This window comes from Helicoverpa armigera, chromosome 4 (genome assembly GCF_030705265.1).
Source record: "Helicoverpa armigera isolate CAAS_96S chromosome 4, ASM3070526v1, whole genome shotgun sequence".
Taxonomy (NCBI): Eukaryota; Metazoa; Arthropoda; class Insecta; order Lepidoptera; family Noctuidae; genus Helicoverpa; species Helicoverpa armigera.
The window spans coordinates 10,173,228-10,192,838 of record NC_087123.1 but is presented as its reverse complement, the minus strand read 5'-3'; the positions used below and the strand labels follow the sequence as shown (position 1 = coordinate 10,192,838).

The following is a 19,611-nucleotide window of genomic DNA, read 5'->3' as shown; positions in this document are numbered from 1 at the left end:
AGAACTAGTGGGAACAAACCGTTCATACTACGGTCAAGGTTGCAGTTGAACTTTGATTAAGTAACGTGCGAAATTTTCCGAAAATCATTGTGATAGTGACGTATGCTGTGCCAACCCCAAATAAATTTGAGATAACGATAGGAACAGGATGTTTTAAGAAAACAAACAACTTTTGATATTACATAAAAATAATGTAATTGTATTCATATTTGCAACAGCTATAGTCCATTGTAGCGATATTAGATTTATTTAGGTCGACACAAAAGAAAAAACTTTTCATCATCATCATCTCAGCCATAGGACGTCCACTGCTGAACATAGGCCTCCCCCTTAGATCTCCTCAGATACCTTTTGGAGGCGACCTGCATCCAGCGTCTTCCGGATAAAAATATGAAAACTTTTACGCTATTATTATTAAATTCCATGAACAATACCAATAAACCAAATACTCACAAAACAAAAAACGATCTTTAGCCCCTCACTTTAGAGCTCAAAATTAGACAGCATCATTAACCAACATCCGTCTTCTTCCAGTACGTAATAGGCAGTGCAACGTCATGGAACATTCTAGCAGGGATCAGCGCCACAGTGCCGATACTCTCGTTCCTGGGGATGCTATTCCTCCCGGAGACTCCCAACTATTTACTGCAACAGGACAAGAGAGAGAGAGCTGAGAGTTCTCTTGCGAAACTAAGAGGTTCCACTTGTAACTTGGAAGATGAAATACAGAAGATGATTGCGTTTAAAGAGAAGAATCATGTTGAACCGTAAGTGCTATGATCAAAGTTTTTTTATTTATCATCATCTCAGCCATAGGACATATACCGATGAATATAGGCCTCACTTATTAATTGTCAAAAGGATCGGTTTTAAGCGGCCTGCGTCAAAATTACCCGCGACCGTTACCAGAGTGGCAGTGACCACCTCTTTTAGCCTGTGCTGCTACGCTGCATTTTCCGGTCCGTGACCGCCACTTTAAAATCCATCGGCCCCATTGGTCATCAGCCTAATACCATCATTCCACTTTTTGCTTATTATATTTCCTGCTACATATATTGGGCCTGGCTTCAAGAGCCTTTGACTAAGTTGGTTTTGGCCAGTCATTATTCTTTGGCTAATATGAGTCGTACTCTGTATCCTTACGATTAATACAAGAACGAGATTCAGTCTGTTAATATTCTTGTTTAGAACATTGCACTTTACATCTCAATAATATTATTGTTTATAGTTAATATTTGCTAATTATAACACTAGTACAATAATATCTAGTGTACAAGATATATTTGTATTTAAACAAAAGGTTTTGTTAAACAATTTGCTCTCGTTTACTTTGTTTTTCTTAACTGTAGACGTAGTTGGTTGTATTAACACATTAGGTACTACTGTTTACAAATAAGTCAGGTGAACTGTTCAATATTTAATATCGGTGTAGATGACGTTAACGTGACGTCATGAATGAAAAATAGCTCGCAGAACCTAGTACAATAAACTATTTTTAAAAGCCATAAATTTTGGTATGAGCCATGGGTATGATCATATACATATAACCGCTATTGTCGAGTTCAAGGAGTATCTGACCTCCTCGACTTGGTGTTCGGGTAACTGGGTTGAGGAGGTCAGATAGGCAATTACCCCAATCGTCATCTAAAACGCTGGTACACAGTTGCATTCTTACTACTACTATACTATACTGGAAGCCTACCCCAGTATACTTGGAAAAACTGTGGACAGACCATAATTTTGTAGTGACGTGATTTTAGTAATAAACTTGAAACAAAATGGATGTTATTGTATTCCACTTCCATTCAATCAAATAATCTCGCTAACATTTCTTACTTTGTATTATTTCTGATGCGTCCTGATTACTCGTATTAATATTAGTCACTTATTCATGTATTTTACTCTCAATGCTCATATTCATAGAAAGAGAGTCACGATCCATAACTCCACAGATACTTAGAATTATTTGTGCTAGATAATGTCATTAGTCGCACTGATGCACAAGTGTTTATAATATGAATACGATTGCATATGCATCCGTCTAGTGTCTAGTAATTACTTCCTTGTCTAAATATATAATGCACGTAAGATGCTAATTAGAATGTTTAATTAATGTACTGTAGAAATGTCTCGTGATTAGTGTATCTAAGTTGATAGTTATAAATAATTAATCTTATCATTTCAATTCGTGGCTTGTAAGCCAACCTAGGTGTCGAGAGTAGCCATGAATCAATGAGTTCTCGTTTTCATGTCCTGTTTTATTCTTCTTCCATTCATCATCATCAGCAGCTTTAGCTTTTTACAGCATTATCATCTACATTATCAGTGCAGTCCATAGACCTCTTCTCATATAGATGAGGTATGAGCTTCAAGTCCTCTCAAGATGACTTAGGTACTTCACCTTTACTCAATTACATAATGTTGATTAGATTACATAATGTCATTAGATTAGAACTTGTTATTTTATGTCAATATATTTTTCAGGTTGCACGGAGCCCGCGAGATAATCAAAGCGTTGCTGTCACCTTCAACACTGAAACCTTTCACTATCCTGGCGATCTACTTCTTCGTATACCAGTGGTGTGGAGTCAACACCATCACTTTCTATGCCATTGAAGTTTTTGAGGTATGCTTGCTTTTAAAAATCTTATTTTAACAAGTTGTATGAGAGATAAGGGCAGGAGGATATTGATGATAATCTTATTTTATAAGCTATTTGCCTGCTTGTCATGTTTTCAATCCATCAGATCACCTACATTGGTTTCGGATTGGACTATTGTATTGAAAAATGTGGTTGTTTGATTGTAGCGCCTACACATTTTCTCATAGCAGAACACCGCGTAAAGTAGAAAGTCTAATTCGCTTTAAATCAATTTTAACTGTGTTTTGAAAGCAATTACACCTTTTTATGATTCTAACAATCGTTATTTAAATTAATTACTACAATGTTAATTTTCCTCTAGCCTCTGTAATTCCCCTACAATCTTCGAATAAGATATTTGTCTTGCTACCTTCGTATGAGTGTTAAAAATAATTATTTTTCTGTTTGCAGGCATCAGGGGCGATGGCGAACAAGTATTGGCTGACAATATCCATGGGGATCGTGAGAGTCATATTCACTGTCATCGGCTGTATACTCTGTAGAAAGTGCGGTAGAAGAATGCTCACCTTTGTCTCTGGTAAGTATTGGGTTTTGAAATTATACGTACCTAATCAGTGTTGCTAAAACACGTATTCAGGTCTATCTGTCTTTGACAAATGATTCTCAGCCTATTATAATTGAACCTATAATATTGCTTGAATTTGGTTCTTTGATGGTTTATATGGTTAAATATCTGTACCTATATCCCTTCGTGGCATCCTTTTCGGCTTTCACGCCAAAACTTTTAGATTTAAATAAATGTCTCGACTCTAAGACATAAATTTAAGGTAAATAGATGATCTGGAGCCAAAGACTTATGGCAAGGTGCGGGAAATGGGTGGAACCGCAGGAAACAGTTACTTAGGTACTTTATAAATAAACAGAAATTACCCAATTTTGTATTTAATACTAATCTAATTCCCTTTCCCCAGCACTCGGCTGCGGCATTACGATGATAATCCTGGCCATCTACATGTACTTCGTGAAGTTCTGGCGAGACAACGACCTGGAGCCCCAGTACTCCTGGATACCCGTCGCTAGCATCTTCATCTTTGTTATATCTTGTACCCTGGGGTATTTGATCATACCCTGGGTCATGATTGGAGAGGTTTATCCTACTCAGGTGAATATTTAATTCTTATAATTGTCTGTATAACAAATATTTACTTGTTCATCCGAACAAGGCTGAAGGCCATGTAATTAATTATAAGAAAACATTGCTCAGGTCATACATAGTCCTAAAACAAGCTTCTGTATTAAGGACCCAATTCCAGAATATGGTTACCTATTGCGTAGTCTTTTGGCCAAGAGCTTGATACAAAAACCTTTATATTATTATAATTTTGACGTCATTTTCTCTATATCCCGACAATAACTACATTCTTCAAACTAATAATTTTTTGTGTCTTCCCCCAGGTGCGTGGTATAGTGGGCGGTATGACGACGTGCGTGGCGCACATGTCGGTGTTCTCCGTCGTGAAGACGTTCCCCTTCCTCAAGTACCATCTCAACGACTACGGCGTCTTCGGCTTGTATGGCACCATGTCGTTGCTTGGTAAGTTGTTGTGGACTAAGTTTTGTGTTGTGTTCTGCTTTTGAGGTTAAAAGAAAAGAAGTTAAAAGGAGTAAGTCTAACTATAGGCCCTGAGTATTTGTAAACATGGGCTCCAAGGATAAAATAGTTGTATCTTATTTCAAAAAGAGCCTTAAATTCATAAAACATAATCATTAACACATGAACTAGAAATAGCCAATAAACAATCGTTTTTTTATGTGTGGGACGGCTGCGTCCAAAACCTTATGACGTTAAGACTTAAGACGTTTTCCATACTTCCTACGTTGGAGTCCGCAAGATCTCTTCATGATCCGCAAGAGCTCTTCATGATGATGATGATGATGATCCTTATAATTTCCACCCTACCAGCTTACAAGTTCCACTTAATATAAAAACAAAGTAAACTTTATAACATACAATATCTTTTGTTACAGCCATAATATTCTTCTACTTCTGCCTCCCTGAAACAAAAGGCAAGACTTTACAAGAGATAGAGGACTACTTCAGTGGCAGAACGAAATCCCTCACGCGACGCAACACGCAGACTGAGGGTGCGTGACGGAATCAACGTGAAATAGGGGATATCTGATGTGAGAGGTTATACTGGACCTAGTATAGTTTTAAATTAATGAGCTTTAAAAGAAGAAAACTTAAAACGTGAAACTAAACTATGAAGTCGTTTGGGAAAAAATCACATTGTCGACTCCAAATTGTTGCTAAGTAGGCCATGATTGTTGAAAATTTTGAAAAACAGTTTTCGGCAGATAAGTGTCCCTAAACACGCCTTCAGTTTTTTTTAAGTTTTATATTCCAGTTCATTTAGGTATTATTTTAAAGCTCATTAATTTATATGAGGTATGGTTTCAGTGTAACGGCAATGCTTTAAGAAACATATTTAATTGTACATAATAACTCTTCGGAGTAAGCTAATGCCATATAAATCAGCAAAGCTGACAAAGTTTTGATATTACAAAGATCTAAAAATCAAGAAGAGATTTTTCTATACATTTTTATTGTACAGTATTACCTCATTGGATTTGTAAATAAATGTGAATTGACGAACAAAAATTCAAAAAATACCAATAAAAAATACTTTTGCTAAAATTCATATGAAAAATATATATATATATTTTTTTTATAAAAATAAAAGATAAAACTGATCAATTATGTAAATACGATAATGTTAACTTAAAGATACTGAAAAACTAAGTGCCTTTATCGAAGGGCATATTATTTACTTAACTTGTGTGAAAGTTGATTTATTGTTAAGACCTGTTTCTATGTACAAACCATATTTTACCGACCAACTTTTCATTATACAAAGAAAATATAAAATAGGTCTTAACATTTGTTGTGATTTGTATGTGATGTTGTTGTATATTTTGTGAAAGTATTATACTGTAGTTTGAACTAAGAATAGTCTAAATAATTCTATTTTTGTAGAAATTATACGAATAAATGTGCCATTTTACCAAGTTTGAGTCACAAGATGTGGTCACAAAGAAATCATGATAACGACAACACCGGAATAGTCCTCGATAAGGATATAAAATGAAATAGATATCCATTTAAAATAATCCATAACTTGTCAAGTGAAATAAAATTATTCTGTCCTCGTATGCAGAGCGCACTTGATTATTTGGCATATCTATTTTATTTTATATTCATGTAATATCAAGTTTTGTACATTAAACATAAGTACAAAATAATCCAAATAGATGTTGTCTTTTACAATGTACATTTAATAATACGTAAATAACGTTATGTTACCATTTTTCTGTCTTCAGCATACAATGCATTTTATTTATTGTTATATTAATTTATTTTAAATGAAATAGTGAAGCATTTTGTGATAGTGATTTAGAATAGAAAATAGTGTAAATGTAAAATAATTGTTGAACATATCTGATTTATTGAAAATAAAGAAAATATTTCATGACATTGTCGTATCATTCCGATATGATTCAAGTTATTTTCTTGATTTTTAAACATCGTACCTGAAGAAAAAAAGATAATTAACCTACCCCTACCAAGTATTCCATATGTGTTCCATAAGTGTTCCATAAGTGTTCCATATGTAAAATGAATTTTGTTCGGGATATGTAATATCCCGAACAAAATTCATTTTACATGCGAAAGTAACTCTGTCCGTCTGTCTGTCCGTTACGCTTTCACGTCTAAACCACTGAATTGATTTTAATAAAATTTGGCACAGAGATAGAGTTGACCTTGAGAAAGAAATTATAACAGAGTTCAGCTTATTGAGTAGATACCCTACTACATCAGTGCGAAAGTATCTCAACAATTGACTTACAGATAGGTGGTACTCTAGAAACAGATAAGCTACACTATGCGGGTGATGAAACTAAGCATTTCCTCTGGGTTGCGGGCGAAAGGCAACAGAAACTATACCTATTTTAATCACTGAAACCAAATTTCCTCACAGTCGAATACAAATAGTAGTGGTCGAATCGTTATCGCTAACTCAAAACACTCGTGAAAACTAGTTCAGTCAGTAATGAGTGTTTGTTGAACAAAGTCATGAAATTGGCGCTGTTGCTCTGTTGCCTGATAATGCTGTGCGACGCTATGAAAATAGAACAGCGGAAAAAGGGTTAGTCAAATTCAAAATTTTTATTTCAAATAGGCCTATGAAAGCTCTTTCGAAACGTCAAAGTACCTAGTTAGTTGCACGGTTTTAAAAGAGTTGGTCTCATGGTTCCAGTCTTAAGCTGGGTATCCACTTAGGTCCGCCGTGGTTACCCGCTGCATCTAAGTACAGTATATAGCAAGTTCATCTGACCTTTCTTTAAGGAACCGAATACCCTTTGAAAAGACTTGGTCAACAGACTTTCTGGCAACCTAACTACCTACTGCCAGACACAATTGACAGCTGGTATTATGGAAAACAAATCGATATTATCGTGACTGGTATCCACAACTTGATGTGACTTTCGAAGAACGAAATTTTTTGTGTAAAATATGACCTTATAAAGACGCCAGAATATCGCCAGAAGACGCCGGATGCGGGTCGGCCTCCAACAGGTATCTGTGGAGATTTAAAGGGGAGGCCTATGTTCAGCAGTGGATGTCCTATGGCTGAGATGATGATGATGACCTTGTTTCAAATCAAATAATTATTAAAATCTTCAGGTTCGAAGAAAAGAGAATTCGCAAACGGCATTGAATTCAACAAGATCTCCCGGGCATCACTTCTGAAGTTATTGACTGCGTTTGAACAAAACATACATAAGAAGTTCAAGAAACAGACAGTGAAACCAGTGTTTACAGCCCAGTTCGCTAATAACCCTTATACGAGACCTTTTATATATAAAAAATGATTTCATTAACTCATAGATAAGTCTACCTAAGCATGAACCAGAATGAACCAGTATAGAGAAGGAAAAAGATAAAGCATTACCTACATGGTTTTCCGAATTATAAGGTCAATTATAGAAAGGATAGACCGGACCGGCTGATTTATTATTTCTAATAACAAAAAACAATCTGTGCGATTGTTGTATTGCATTATGTTTACCGATTATAATCGCATAGATTGTTTTGAGCAATTTACGGTAGGGTCCAAAGTTAGAGAAAAATCTTGAGGTCCTTGCATAACTGGAGTTTAATGTTTGGGAGAAAATGACATGCTTAAAGTAGAAAAATATATATTTTAAACCATTGTTTCTTGTTTCATTTTAGATTAATGTTTGGAGATTATTCAATCGCTTCATCCTTTAATTTTTAGCCTTTCCAAAAAACTGATCACCCCTTATTGGTAATAGAGTAATTTGCCGCCTTCTTTCATTAAAGGCTTTTCTTTTGGCATGACACTTATTGTAACGAAAATGATCTATGAATGTCAAGAAAGCATTGTCAGTTTTCTAGTGTGTTGATAACGCAACATCGAAACATATCAAAGTTATTCATGATATAATTTAAAAGTGCGAATAAAATATTGGTTAAAATGTTAAGCCAAGTCCAAGCCTCATTAACTGAGCTAAAAAGATCGTCAATATCGGGGATTTTTAAGAGCTCATTTTCACTTGATCCTGGATTCTTCACAAAGACCTCTCAAATACAATTGGGGTATGGAATTTGGGTGAATATGGCACAAGTAGCCATTGGCTTAGGCTTCGGGCTGACGGCAGTTCAGGTACCACAGTTGTCGGCACCAGGCTCCCCAATAAAGATCACACGAAGTCAGGCATCTTGGATAGGTAAGTAACTTCAAATTAACGGAGAAAGAATACGCTCAAATACAGAGCAAAGAGTACCTATATTAATCTTGCAAAATCTATACAACCGACGGACCTACTACCTAAATATTGTATCAATGGTATAAGGGATCTCATTGGTGCTTGACTTCAGTCGTAGACGAACTTAGAGCTCTACGTCCATATCTGAGTATGCTTCTCTCAGATTGTCCTACGGATGATATTTTTTAAAATGTCTTAATCTCTTCGATTTCAGCTAGTATATTGCCATTATTCTCTCCAATCGGCTGCTTGCTAAGCGGCTATTTGGTAGACAGGTTGGGGCGCAGGCTTGTACTCATAATCTGTCAAGCGCCTATGTTTATTGGCTGGATCTTCACTGCCATCGCCAAAACTCCGGGATCTATCATAATAGGTTTGAAGTCTTCATTTTAAAGTCTTGAATATGAATATCACATTTTGGATAGATTGCTTCTTTTTGTTCTTTTAAAAACGTTGTCTGCGAAGCATACGCTTATCGTGAAACAACAAATAAACAACTAACCCGAAATTATTTAAAGCAACAGCGTACATACAAATACAAACACATATTTCTAAATCATAGTTGGTCACAATTTTAGGAACTACATATTATGTGGATTTATATTCCCAATCGTACGGATCTTAGGTGGCCTAAGATCAGATCAGAGAAATGGGTGGAACATTCCAAAGATATTTTTCAAAATATTATAGCTAATTTTAATAATCTTCTGTAGGTAGAGCTATCACAGGTTTCGGCTGTGGAATGGCTATGGGTCCTCCCAGAATATTTAGCACTGAGATCTCGCTACCGAATATGAGAGGAGTGATTGGTGCGTTCCCCACTTTGGGTGTGTCTATTGGAATCAGTATACAGGTATAGAATGTATCTATAATCTGCTTTATATCTAGGCGTAAGGAGTGGTCCAAACGCACAGAAAACAGAGAAAACTATATGCTTCTTGTGTTGTTTCTTCGATATAAATTCTTATTTGTATTACACCCGCTCTGGGTGCAACTGTTTTTGCGGCTTTTTTTTTCAAAACGTAGACATGTACATTCGAAAGTCCCTTTTTCAGGCCTTCCTCGGTCAATACTTTAAATGGAAAACTCTTTGTTACTGCTGCTGTGCTTTCACACTTGTAAACTTCTTATTAAATAACTTTTTACCTGAAACACCTTACTACGTACTCAAGACTAAAACTCCAGAAGAGGCTCGCAAATGTCTCCGAAAGTATAGGGCTAAGGATTATGATATTGACAAAGAAATGGCCCAACTCATAGATTTTAAGGAGGACAACGACATTCGTAAGTAGGTTGTATTTTGTTAATTAATAAAACTTACACTTTATGTTTTTTGGCTACATGAAGAAAATTTATCAAAAATTAAAGTTGTCAGTAGCAATATCACTTCTATATATGTATAATGTTGGGACACCTTGAATTTCCCCAAAGTACCCACTATCTAATCTATTGTCCGTTTTCTACAGGTTAACTACCCGGGAACATTTAACAGCTTTGTTTTCTAAATCATCGTGTAAGCCGTTCTCATTGGTCATTGTCTATATTCTCATCACTCAAATGTCGGGAACCTCAGTCGTTTTGCTGTGGACTATAGACATACTGACGGTAAAACATTACCTATTGTTTTTTATATATTTAAGAGCATCTACATGTACACTGTCATATTTGTATGTAACTCTCTCTTGGTCTTTCCTTCGTTGTTGTTATTCCATTTACCTATGTATTCCATTTACCCATTTATAGTAGGCCAATTTTCTTTTATTTCTTCCAATATTAATTCTTCTTCTATTATTATTTTGTCTATCCTTTTGTTTGCAGGCAGCGAACTCATCTTACGACGTGCAAGCTGGTAACTTTCTAGTTTCCTTAACAAGACTGGGGATCGGTATACTCACATCAATACTGCTTTTCAAAGTTGGGAGAAAGCCCTTGTCATTGATATCAGGTAATATAGCTTCCATAATGTCAAGCACTCGACAAATTGAAACTTTGTGTTTGAGGTAGAAATGCAGATGATGTGGCTATAATAAATGCGATAGGATTAGCCATTTTCAAATCTCATTTCAAACATTGCAGTTTCCTGTCTGGCTAACCCGTTTCTCCCCAAGCCAAGGATGTTAAGCATACCTTACCTAATATTGATAATTGGACGAAACGGGTCACAAACTATTTTGTCGGTTCCTAAGATGACCCAACATTAGTTTTAGCATTTTGTGAAGGTTTACGACTACACTTGCTTGATCAGTATCATCGTTGTCATCATCTTATTCAATATTATGTCTACATTTTACAGCATGTGGGGTGACTGTTTCATGCTTCACTGTGGCAGGGTACCTAAAATACAATGATCACCCAAGTATTGTACCCCAATTATGTTTCATGGTCTACATGGCATTCGCTAGTTTAGGGTACAATATATTGCCATTATTGATGGCGTCAGAATTATATCCACTGCAAGTAAGTAAATAATATCCTATGTTCAGTTATGTTTCTGCTAATTTCGACTCTTCTGACAATCGTTGTCGAAGCCGGTATATTAGTGAAAACGGACCTCAAAAATGTCATACATGAGAAACGAAGTGTGATATGATAAATCAGGGATTCAGTTTCTACTACAATAACTAGTATTCTGCCACGAAAACCGCCTAGGAACTTAATTTACAAGGCCTAAAATTAAATTTCAGGTTCGAGGAGTACTCAATGGCATAACAGTGTCCATTACCAGCCTATTAATATTTGGGACCACTAAGTCATATCCCTTGTTAGCGGACAATCTGGGCTTGATGTACACAATGATTGTATTCGGCGTTTGTTCTTTACTTGGTATGTAATCAGTCATGAGCATAATAGTTTGCTATTGGCTATTTGGTAGGCTGTTGTAATTTTTTTTTGTATTTCTGGCTCTACTATAAATAAAGCGTCAGGAATACTAGCCGAAATGCAAAATAGGTATATCTTATGTTATAGATTATTTGTCTCAAACTTTCTGAACTCGCTAATATCAGGAACTAATGCACTGATTAAAAACATGCGTTGAGTGTTGGGAGCCCATATATCGAGGAAGGCCATATGTAGACTATGGGAGCAGTTCTCACGAAATGCATGCGAAACTGCTAACAAACCTTGTGACTAATCAAATAATATTAATATTTAGAAATATTTTAACACAAAATTCATTTTTCTATTCACAGGTACAATATTTCTATACTTCTTTTTACCAGAAACAAAAGAATTAACACTGCAAGAAATAGAAGAGTACTATAATGAACTAAGGCCTACACTAGTTTCTCAGAGACGATTGTTAACATCGAAGATTTGGGAATCAAGTCATGGAAGTAATGAAGGACAATAGATGTTTTGGCACCCTTTCCAACAGTGTTGCTCATAGTACCATTCCGTAGGGCTTGGCAAAGCAAAAAAGAATCTCAGCGGCGACTAGTCCCAAATCCTTGTCTGTCACTCGTGAGGTAGACTAAAATAATGAGCAATAATTACATCATTAATGTAAACACAAATTAAAAATTTTAATGACAAAGTTTTCGCCTTCATTTGATATATTATTTGATTCGATTTGATTATGTATTTGGCAGATACCTAATTGAGACAATCCCCAAGAGAATATTTCAAGTAAATACACTCTTTTGATATATCATGATACTGTTGGAGCGGGTACCAGATCCCATACGACATTACATTAAACAAACAAACAGAAAAGCAAAATCAAACGGCAAACATTCGTGAGTCATATACAGGAAAATCAAATAGGTATAAAGACATTTTTTTTTACATTTTAGGAATAAAAAGTATAGAGAATGTGACTGAAGCTAATCCAGAGAAACCAAAAAAGGTGATCATTAAATCGAAAGATGTTATCAAAATTGAAGATGAAAGCTACCTAAAAAAATATGCAAAATCTATAGAATTACAAAAAAGCAGCAGGGAGAGAAGTAAACTGTCGTTGAAAAGTAAGGAATCGCTGATCAATAGTGAATCTAATATAAGTATTGAATCGTTAAAAAGTAAAAAACATCATAATACACATAAACATGATAAGCATGATAAGAAAGTTAAAGTCCTCGAGGACATTAAGGAAACAGGAAGAAGTAATGAAAGTATAAAAAGTATAAAAAGCAATGACTCTAAAGCAAGTGGTACGAGCGCTAAGGCGAAAAAAGATAAAAAAGAAGATGAAAAAGAAGAAGAAAATCAACCGAATACAAGCAAGAAAGATGCACAAAAGGAATAAAGAACTAAACAATATTGAATAACTAGTGAGTTATGGCCTATAGAAGGTTTGAAAGAAATTGTTAGTTGATAGGATGATGAAAAATGTTGAACACCTTTTCTTTCTTTTAATTAATGCAATCACAATCATGGAGATGTGAATCACTTTCTGAATTATTGTGCTTAAGTGTGAGTTGTAAATAAAATATATGAATATGTAAATATATATTTTCCGGTGTTCACAAGGCTTCTTCAATATCTAGCCTTTTTAATAGCCATCAGGATCTTGTTTTGCCTTTTGGTTTTTCACAACTTTGAAAAGTAATTTAGGGACAACTTTTTAAAGAACTTTAATTATGTTTTTCATATGTACGACCAAGCTTATATTTATCTAAACATTAGCAACGGCTTCAACAACTTTTTCGATTATATCGATTCCTCTTTTGAAGACGTCTATATGTATTTTCTCATCGTGGGCGTGGATTAACAGCTGCGTGTTCATGATGGGAGAGAAGTTGATGGCGGGAATTCCTTGGGCTCGCACATATCGTGCGTCGGTTGCGCCGGGGCAAATTACACATTTCACTGAAATGCCCCTGAAAGAAGGAAACATATGAAATTAAAGTAAAATAATAATTTGTTACTAAAAACGACAAAACTTTTGGAACATCTCTAAAACAATATCTGAAAAAATGTAATATTATTCTGCGAATAATTTAGAATGCAAAACTGTGCAGTGTACATGTTTCTACCATACTGGTTTCTAAAACTTCACCCATATGTCAACTTACATATCAGTAACTACTTTCTTCATAGCTTCCCAGAAGGGAACACTGCCATCTATTTTCGTGCTTTTAACTTGAGGGTTCTTGACAATGTACTCAAAACTTACTCCTTCACCCGCTTCTTCGCACCACCTCGATATCTGAAAAAAATGTGGGTTATAAAATTTTCAAAAGAGATATTTTCTTTTGAGATATCTTCAAAGTCAAACAAAAATCATGGATGATGTCACTTGGATAGTAATCTCAAGTTAATCTACTATCAGTGCAGTTTTGATTGCTATACGCTGAATTATCTTTATCATATCATCTGGGAAAATTCCATAACTTCTACTTTACCAAATACGTCAAATCACCACTTACCATTTGATCAAACTCATCATGATCATACTGTGGAGCGATTCTTATATCGAAAGATACTGATAAACTCTCTGGCAACACGTTGATTTGGACTCCACCCTTAAAAACAAAGTTATAAATTAAAATAAATTCAATTGCAGGCACAGAGTCTACCTGTACCGGAGTATTTATCTTAGTATGGTCAATTTATTTCAACTTTGTCTCTCAGATAGTTTTGCCATAAATCTTCATCATCATCTTATCTCCTGAGTCTTTTCCTAACTATTTTTGGGTCAGCTTCCAGTCTAACCGGTTGTAACTGAGTAGCTCTGTTTTACAAGGAGCAACTGCTTATCTAACCTCGTCAACCCAGTTACCTGAGCAACCCAATACTTCTTGTTTAGACTGGTTATCAGACTTTCTGGCTACTGACAACTCGTAACGACGTAAATCTTCATCATTGATGACTTTTGTATTCACTATCATCAAATTCCATTCTAGGGGCTTTATAGTTTTCAGTTAAAATACTGTACATCAATACTTAATTACTGATAACTTACCCATATCTGTGTCAAGTTGACAGTGGTTACTTCACCATACCAGACATTACCATCTGCTTTCTTCTTCTCTTCTGCTCGTAGTTTCATAAACTTGTCGATCATGTAATGTAACTGTAAACAGGAAAACAAAGCTGTAAACAAAATAATTTTGGTTATACGTACCTACCATGCCTACTGGTCAGTGTACTTCGATAATGTTTATTAGACTTGATATGTCAAATCCGAAGGGATTTAGTGAAATCCTCAGCGGCTGATAAAATTAAACATTGATAAGGTGGTCAGTTGTTAGCTAAAATTGTTTGTTATTTTATGTAAAATTAATAAGAGGTATGCTATTTAATATTTATTGTAGTTATCGGGGTAATTATATTTACCTTTTCACCAGCAGTCCCAGAGATCAACAATGAGCCGTGACCAGGCTCGCCTCGACACGTCACTATGATTTCTATAAGGGATAAAATACATTTTGTAAAGTAGCATTATCCTTAACAATACTAGTAATGCGATTATTTTCGCTTTAATTTTTGGTCCGTTTGTCTGTCTCGCTTGCGCGCCTCAACCCCTGAACTGATTTAGATGGGGTACAGGTACTCCTGTACTCCTGTCCAGATCCTGAGAAAAGACACAGCTTACTTTTTATCCAAGTGTGAGAAGTAGAAGTAAGTTCCTCGGGCCGCAGAGTAAAGCTGATGCTCACTAAACTATGCAGCTTACTACTAATTAATTGTCACATAAAACGCGTTCACTAGTTTCGACACATCAGGACATTTACTCAGTTTCACAAGCAGGAATTCTGGCTATTTACGAGAACATTTCACTGTTGCCACATAGATATAATCTGGCTTAATTATACATACACATTTCATACTACTTACGCCTAGGAGATTTATACAGAGCATAAATGTTGATAGTTATCTAGTAAAACAGCAATTGTAATAATTTGTGTAATAGTAGCAACTGAAGTTGTTGATGAAACTTGTGTTAAAGGACAGAAATGAACTTTTTTATGGGTAAACCTTTTCAAATAATTCTTGATATCTTTCATGGTATAATTCTGTTAATGCACCATGGATGCAAAGGCTTCCTTTGGACCCTTTGAGATACCCTTAAGCCACGTATTCACTGGGAAACAATGTTTCAGATACACAGTTTCTGAAACATCACGTAGATGTTTACAGCAACAATGTTTCGGAAACTGCCGTCCACACCGTCAAATGTTTACAATATGTCGCCGGAGGAAGTAGTGTTGTTGTGTGGTGCCTACATTTATTTTAGTCCATTTCTAGTAAAAAGAAAAAGAAAAGAGAAATTACTTGCTATTAAGACATTTATTTGGCGTTTATAAACAATTGAAACACGCGTCCACACTTGTATGCACATGTTGCGCAACTGATTTGTTGACTGATTTCTAAACAGTGTTTATAAACAATTGTTTCTTAGTGAATATATGGCTTTAAATAAGTAGGATAGATGTCTATATCCCTAGATATTCTTATTTCTTCATTTAAATCTTTTTCGAAAATATGTAACTATGGACATGAAGAAGTTTTCATTCTGAATTGTAAATGAAAGTAAGTCTCACGTCTAGAAGTCCTTTCTCCGTGAAAAGCTAGGATCTCTGAAGGATGCTCGTTGGGCGCGCTCTCGTCTAAACCGAAACCGATGTTCAAATTCTTGAATTCAGGTGTCAATGAGAAAGCCTTCATACCATCTACGCCGCCGATTTCTTCATCTGAAAAATAAAAACGCTATTTATTTTGTAAAAGGAATATATTTTTAAACGGATTTTTTGCCCTTATTTCAAGTATTGATTTGAACTCTACTATCTTGTGCGTCAAGTTATCCAGCCTGATTGAAAACAGGTCTCATTTTCGTAAATGAGTAATGAGTGCATCGCAAGTGCATCGATAAGCGGGTACTTTACATAACACATGCAGATAAAGGATTCCCGTTTTGAAAAAATATATTGCAAGAATAGGCGAAGGTCATTAAAAAAAACGATACCTACGTATTAAAACATTAAATATTGTCAAACTAACCAGGAACAAAAGAAATATGCACAGTCCTTTTCAACCTGACTCCTGCTGCTTTAAGCCGTCTCACACTCTCCAGGTGCATCATTCCAATACTCTTCATGTCTTGAGTGCCTCTCGCATAGATGTAGCCATCCTCTGTTACGACTGCCGCGAAAGGTGGGTAGGTCCAGAATTCCTGCAGACAAAATCTATTGCTTTAGGTGGATGCTAAAGATGAATAGTTTGTTTGTTTAATCTCAGGAACGATTTGAAAAATATTTCAATTGTCTGATAACCCGTTTCTCGAGAAAGACTATACAGGACTTTTGATTTCGTGCATGGAGTAGGTAGTTCTCATGGTGAGTCATGGGTTTGAAGCTACATTTTCTACATGGTCTATGTGGATCAGATGTTTTAATTAAGCATACGGTACAGGCTGTATCTCGCAGTTGCACTCGCATCTACCTTCTTATTTCCTCTCTCGTTTATGCAAGAAAAAGTGTTGAAAACATCGTAAGAAAACGCACGCGATAATATTGTATCTACATACAAAGAATTTAGGTACATCGTAGGTACATTTAGACATCTCGAAGCCATCTCTGTGTTGTTGCCACGAGTACAATGTGTACCAGATCACTTTATCAGATCTTTATCTTTATATGCGTACTTATGTTGTATGACAAGTATTTATTTTGCTGATTATTATAAAATATGCTGTATTTTTCGATGCTATCTCTTTTTATCTACTATCTTGAATAGCAGGGATTAGTTGGCCAAAACTATTACCTTTTTATAGAGCGTTGACCATCTGTACCGACGGTCAAGGTTCAAAAAATATTGTGTAGATACCTATTTAAGTCTAATATTTTTATGTTATCTGGTTCAATATCTCTTCATAAAAACGAATATTCGAAGTAGTTTAAACTATAACAACTCTTTAAAAAATAACAGTAGCAAACCTATAGGTATCTATACTTTTAAGTAAGTATAAAAATTAAATAAAGAGGAAACATTTCCTTGTTTATTTGTACCCACCCTAAAGGGTCCGGAACTACTGAAGCGATTTGACAAATCCTATCATTTCTGGAGAGCTAGACTATCCGAGTAACATAGGCCATTTTTTCCGGGTTCGGGAAGAAGTTCGTCGGGGACATTAGCCAAACCGCGGGAAACAGCTAGTAGTAATAACATTCAACCAGTTAGAAGATTAGCTTACCTCATACACAGGAACGACATCCATATGAGAATTCAACAATATAGAAGGGAGATCTGGCTGCAGACCTTCCCAAGTTATAACGACTATAGGTTTGTTAGGCACAGGCTCATACACAGCTATGGGCAAATCCAGCTCACTTGCTTGTTTCTTCAAGAATTTGACGCAGTCGCCTGAAAGATAATTTGAAGTTGTGAATTTGGAAAGATTTTTGTGGGAAACTGAAAAGCTAAAATAAATGAAGGGTATGGTAATAATGATGATAGAGGGAGAAAGTTGAAGATCAAAATTCGGTGCGAGCCATAGGAGTAGGGAAGGCAATATTGCATCCAAATCAATCTCCTAGATTTCAAATATAACGATAAATAAACTATTTCTCGAATCTCAGGAGATAGGAGTAATTGTATCAAAATGATGAGTTATGTCAATTCATGACCGAAAAAGAACAAGACATAAACGTATCAGAAAAATCTAATTATTTTTTTAATTGTCAATTTGATGTTTTGCATCTTAATTTTTAAAACTACTGATAAACTAGTTTGATTTAAATAATAACTGAATTTGTTTTAGTTGAACTATTAGTTGATAATTTGTTCTTTTTGACATAACGTGATTTTGACAAGAAAACGATTACAATAATTAAACAAACAAAGCAGAACAGTAAACTAAACATAAACATTAGATAAGCATTTACGTAAATTGAAACTTTAAAAACCTAATTTTAATTTAAAAAAACTTACCATAATCAATATCGGGATGAACACTCGGAATTTGTAAATATTCCCTGAACCTTTGCACAACTTCATCATTGTCCCATTTGGCCGCCATTTTCTGTGTTCTTAATTTGAATATTAACTTTTTTTATTCGGGCACGGAGCGCGCAACATTCGTCCCTGTTTACAAAACGATACTGAACTAGTTTGCAATAAGTTATCTGTGGTATTATGTCTCCCGCCAAGTTGAGTTTGATTATCTATATCTAGCTAGACAAACGTGTTTGAGTTGACTACATAAATAAAGTTATCTCAATAAATGCAGTGTAAACATGTTTGTTTTACTAATTACTTTGTTTAATGTAATAATGCTGTAGGATGGAAATGCAATCATAGAAACCGGCGTACTGTGATTAAAAATAAATACTTAAAAGATGGTCTAGTGAAAATGATTTCAAAAAGGCCTGACACACTATTTGCGAAAAAAATATAGACATACAAACATTTATAACATAAGAATAAACATTTAAGCGACTTTAAAATAATCACCGTCTATTAGATAGGTAATAACACTTTTTTTCCTTATGAATATCATGATCGTTTTTTTTTTTTATTTCATTAAGTCATAAGTATCTAGAGTTATTCATAAGTATCAATAGGTACCGTTAGTATCCTGATTAAGTGATTACATATTATCAACATCATACTAAGTTCCCTTCACCCTTCCTTCCTTAAGTTCCTTGAAACTAAAAACATTAGTATTTATTATTTTCATTCATATCCTGTGGAACGAAACGTTTGATATCCTTTATGATTCAAACATCTTCAACAGTTACTTACTTACAAATTGTTTAGCAACTAGGGTTCATTAACCTCTTATTAGATTGTGTAAGCAAATTAATTTCTATTACACACCCTTTACTATACCTACTTGCCTGCAAAGGTTTTGTATTTAGTAGGCATTATTCTGTAGAAGATATCGTAACACCTGTCTGCAAGATGTATGTCAAATATAAATAAACAAATACTGAAATGTTTAATTATTACTGTAAGTAAATAGTACCTAATCTCGGTTATCAATGCTATAAATTAGCTACTAGGCATAAACACCTTACCGCGGGATCTGAAACTTAGCACGTTATAGAAGTGACAGGTTTAAAAAATTGGGATTCTAATTAATCCGCATTTAAGATTGCCAGAAAATATTTTTTATTTGATTTAAATAAAAAGTATGTACATAATAATTTGATATTTACGCAGGCAGAACGCAACAAAGATTGAGAGTGAGGGCTAGTGACGTCACATATCTA

At 35.0% G+C, this 19,611-nt stretch overlaps 2 protein-coding genes across 3 annotated transcripts in view; one reads left to right on the top strand and one right to left on the bottom strand.

The window, feature by feature from the left end:
- Window positions 1–6,135, top strand: part of LOC110374987 (facilitated trehalose transporter Tret1) — a 29,146-nt gene extending 23,011 nt beyond the window's left edge. For both annotated transcript variants that reach the window (XM_064034234.1, XM_064034235.1), the window contains 6 exons: window positions 535–767; window positions 2,485–2,626; window positions 3,053–3,179; window positions 3,574–3,764; window positions 4,058–4,196; window positions 4,631–6,135. In XM_064034234.1, coding sequence (XP_063890304.1) covers window positions 535–767; window positions 2,485–2,626; window positions 3,053–3,179; window positions 3,574–3,764; window positions 4,058–4,196; window positions 4,631–4,755 — 957 coding nt within the window. In that variant the 3' untranslated portion in view covers window positions 4,756–6,135. The remainder of the gene's footprint in view (window positions 1–534; window positions 768–2,484; window positions 2,627–3,052; window positions 3,180–3,573; window positions 3,765–4,057; window positions 4,197–4,630) is intronic.
- A 6,878-nt stretch (window positions 6,136–13,013) lies between these two features.
- On the bottom strand, window positions 13,014–18,540 carry LOC110374988 (aminoacylase-1). The gene is made up of 9 exons (XM_021332941.3): window positions 18,329–18,540; window positions 17,592–17,761; window positions 16,400–16,571; window positions 15,943–16,092; window positions 14,735–14,805; window positions 14,361–14,471; window positions 13,825–13,920; window positions 13,471–13,604; window positions 13,014–13,275 (listed from the first exon to the last, which is right to left on the bottom strand). Exons 1-9 carry the CDS (start codon window positions 18,414–18,416, stop codon window positions 13,071–13,073), a joined length of 1,197 nt encoding a protein of 398 aa, XP_021188616.3. The 5' UTR covers window positions 18,417–18,540; the 3' UTR covers window positions 13,014–13,070.
- Between the last annotated feature and the right edge of the window lie 1,071 nt (window positions 18,541–19,611).

Coding starts and splice junctions, on each gene's coding strand:
- LOC110374988 (XM_021332941.3), bottom strand. CDS start 18,416: ATGGCGGCCAAATGGGACAATGATGAAGTTGTGCAAAGGTTCAGGGAA. Junction 16,093..16,399: donor GCATATTTCTTTTGTTCCTG/GTTAGTTTGACA, acceptor TTTATTTTTCAG/ATGAAGAAATCGGCGGCGTA. Junction 14,806..15,942: donor CGGAGAAAGGACTTCTAGAC/GTGAGACTTACT, acceptor TATCCCTTATAG/AAATCATAGTGACGTGTCGA.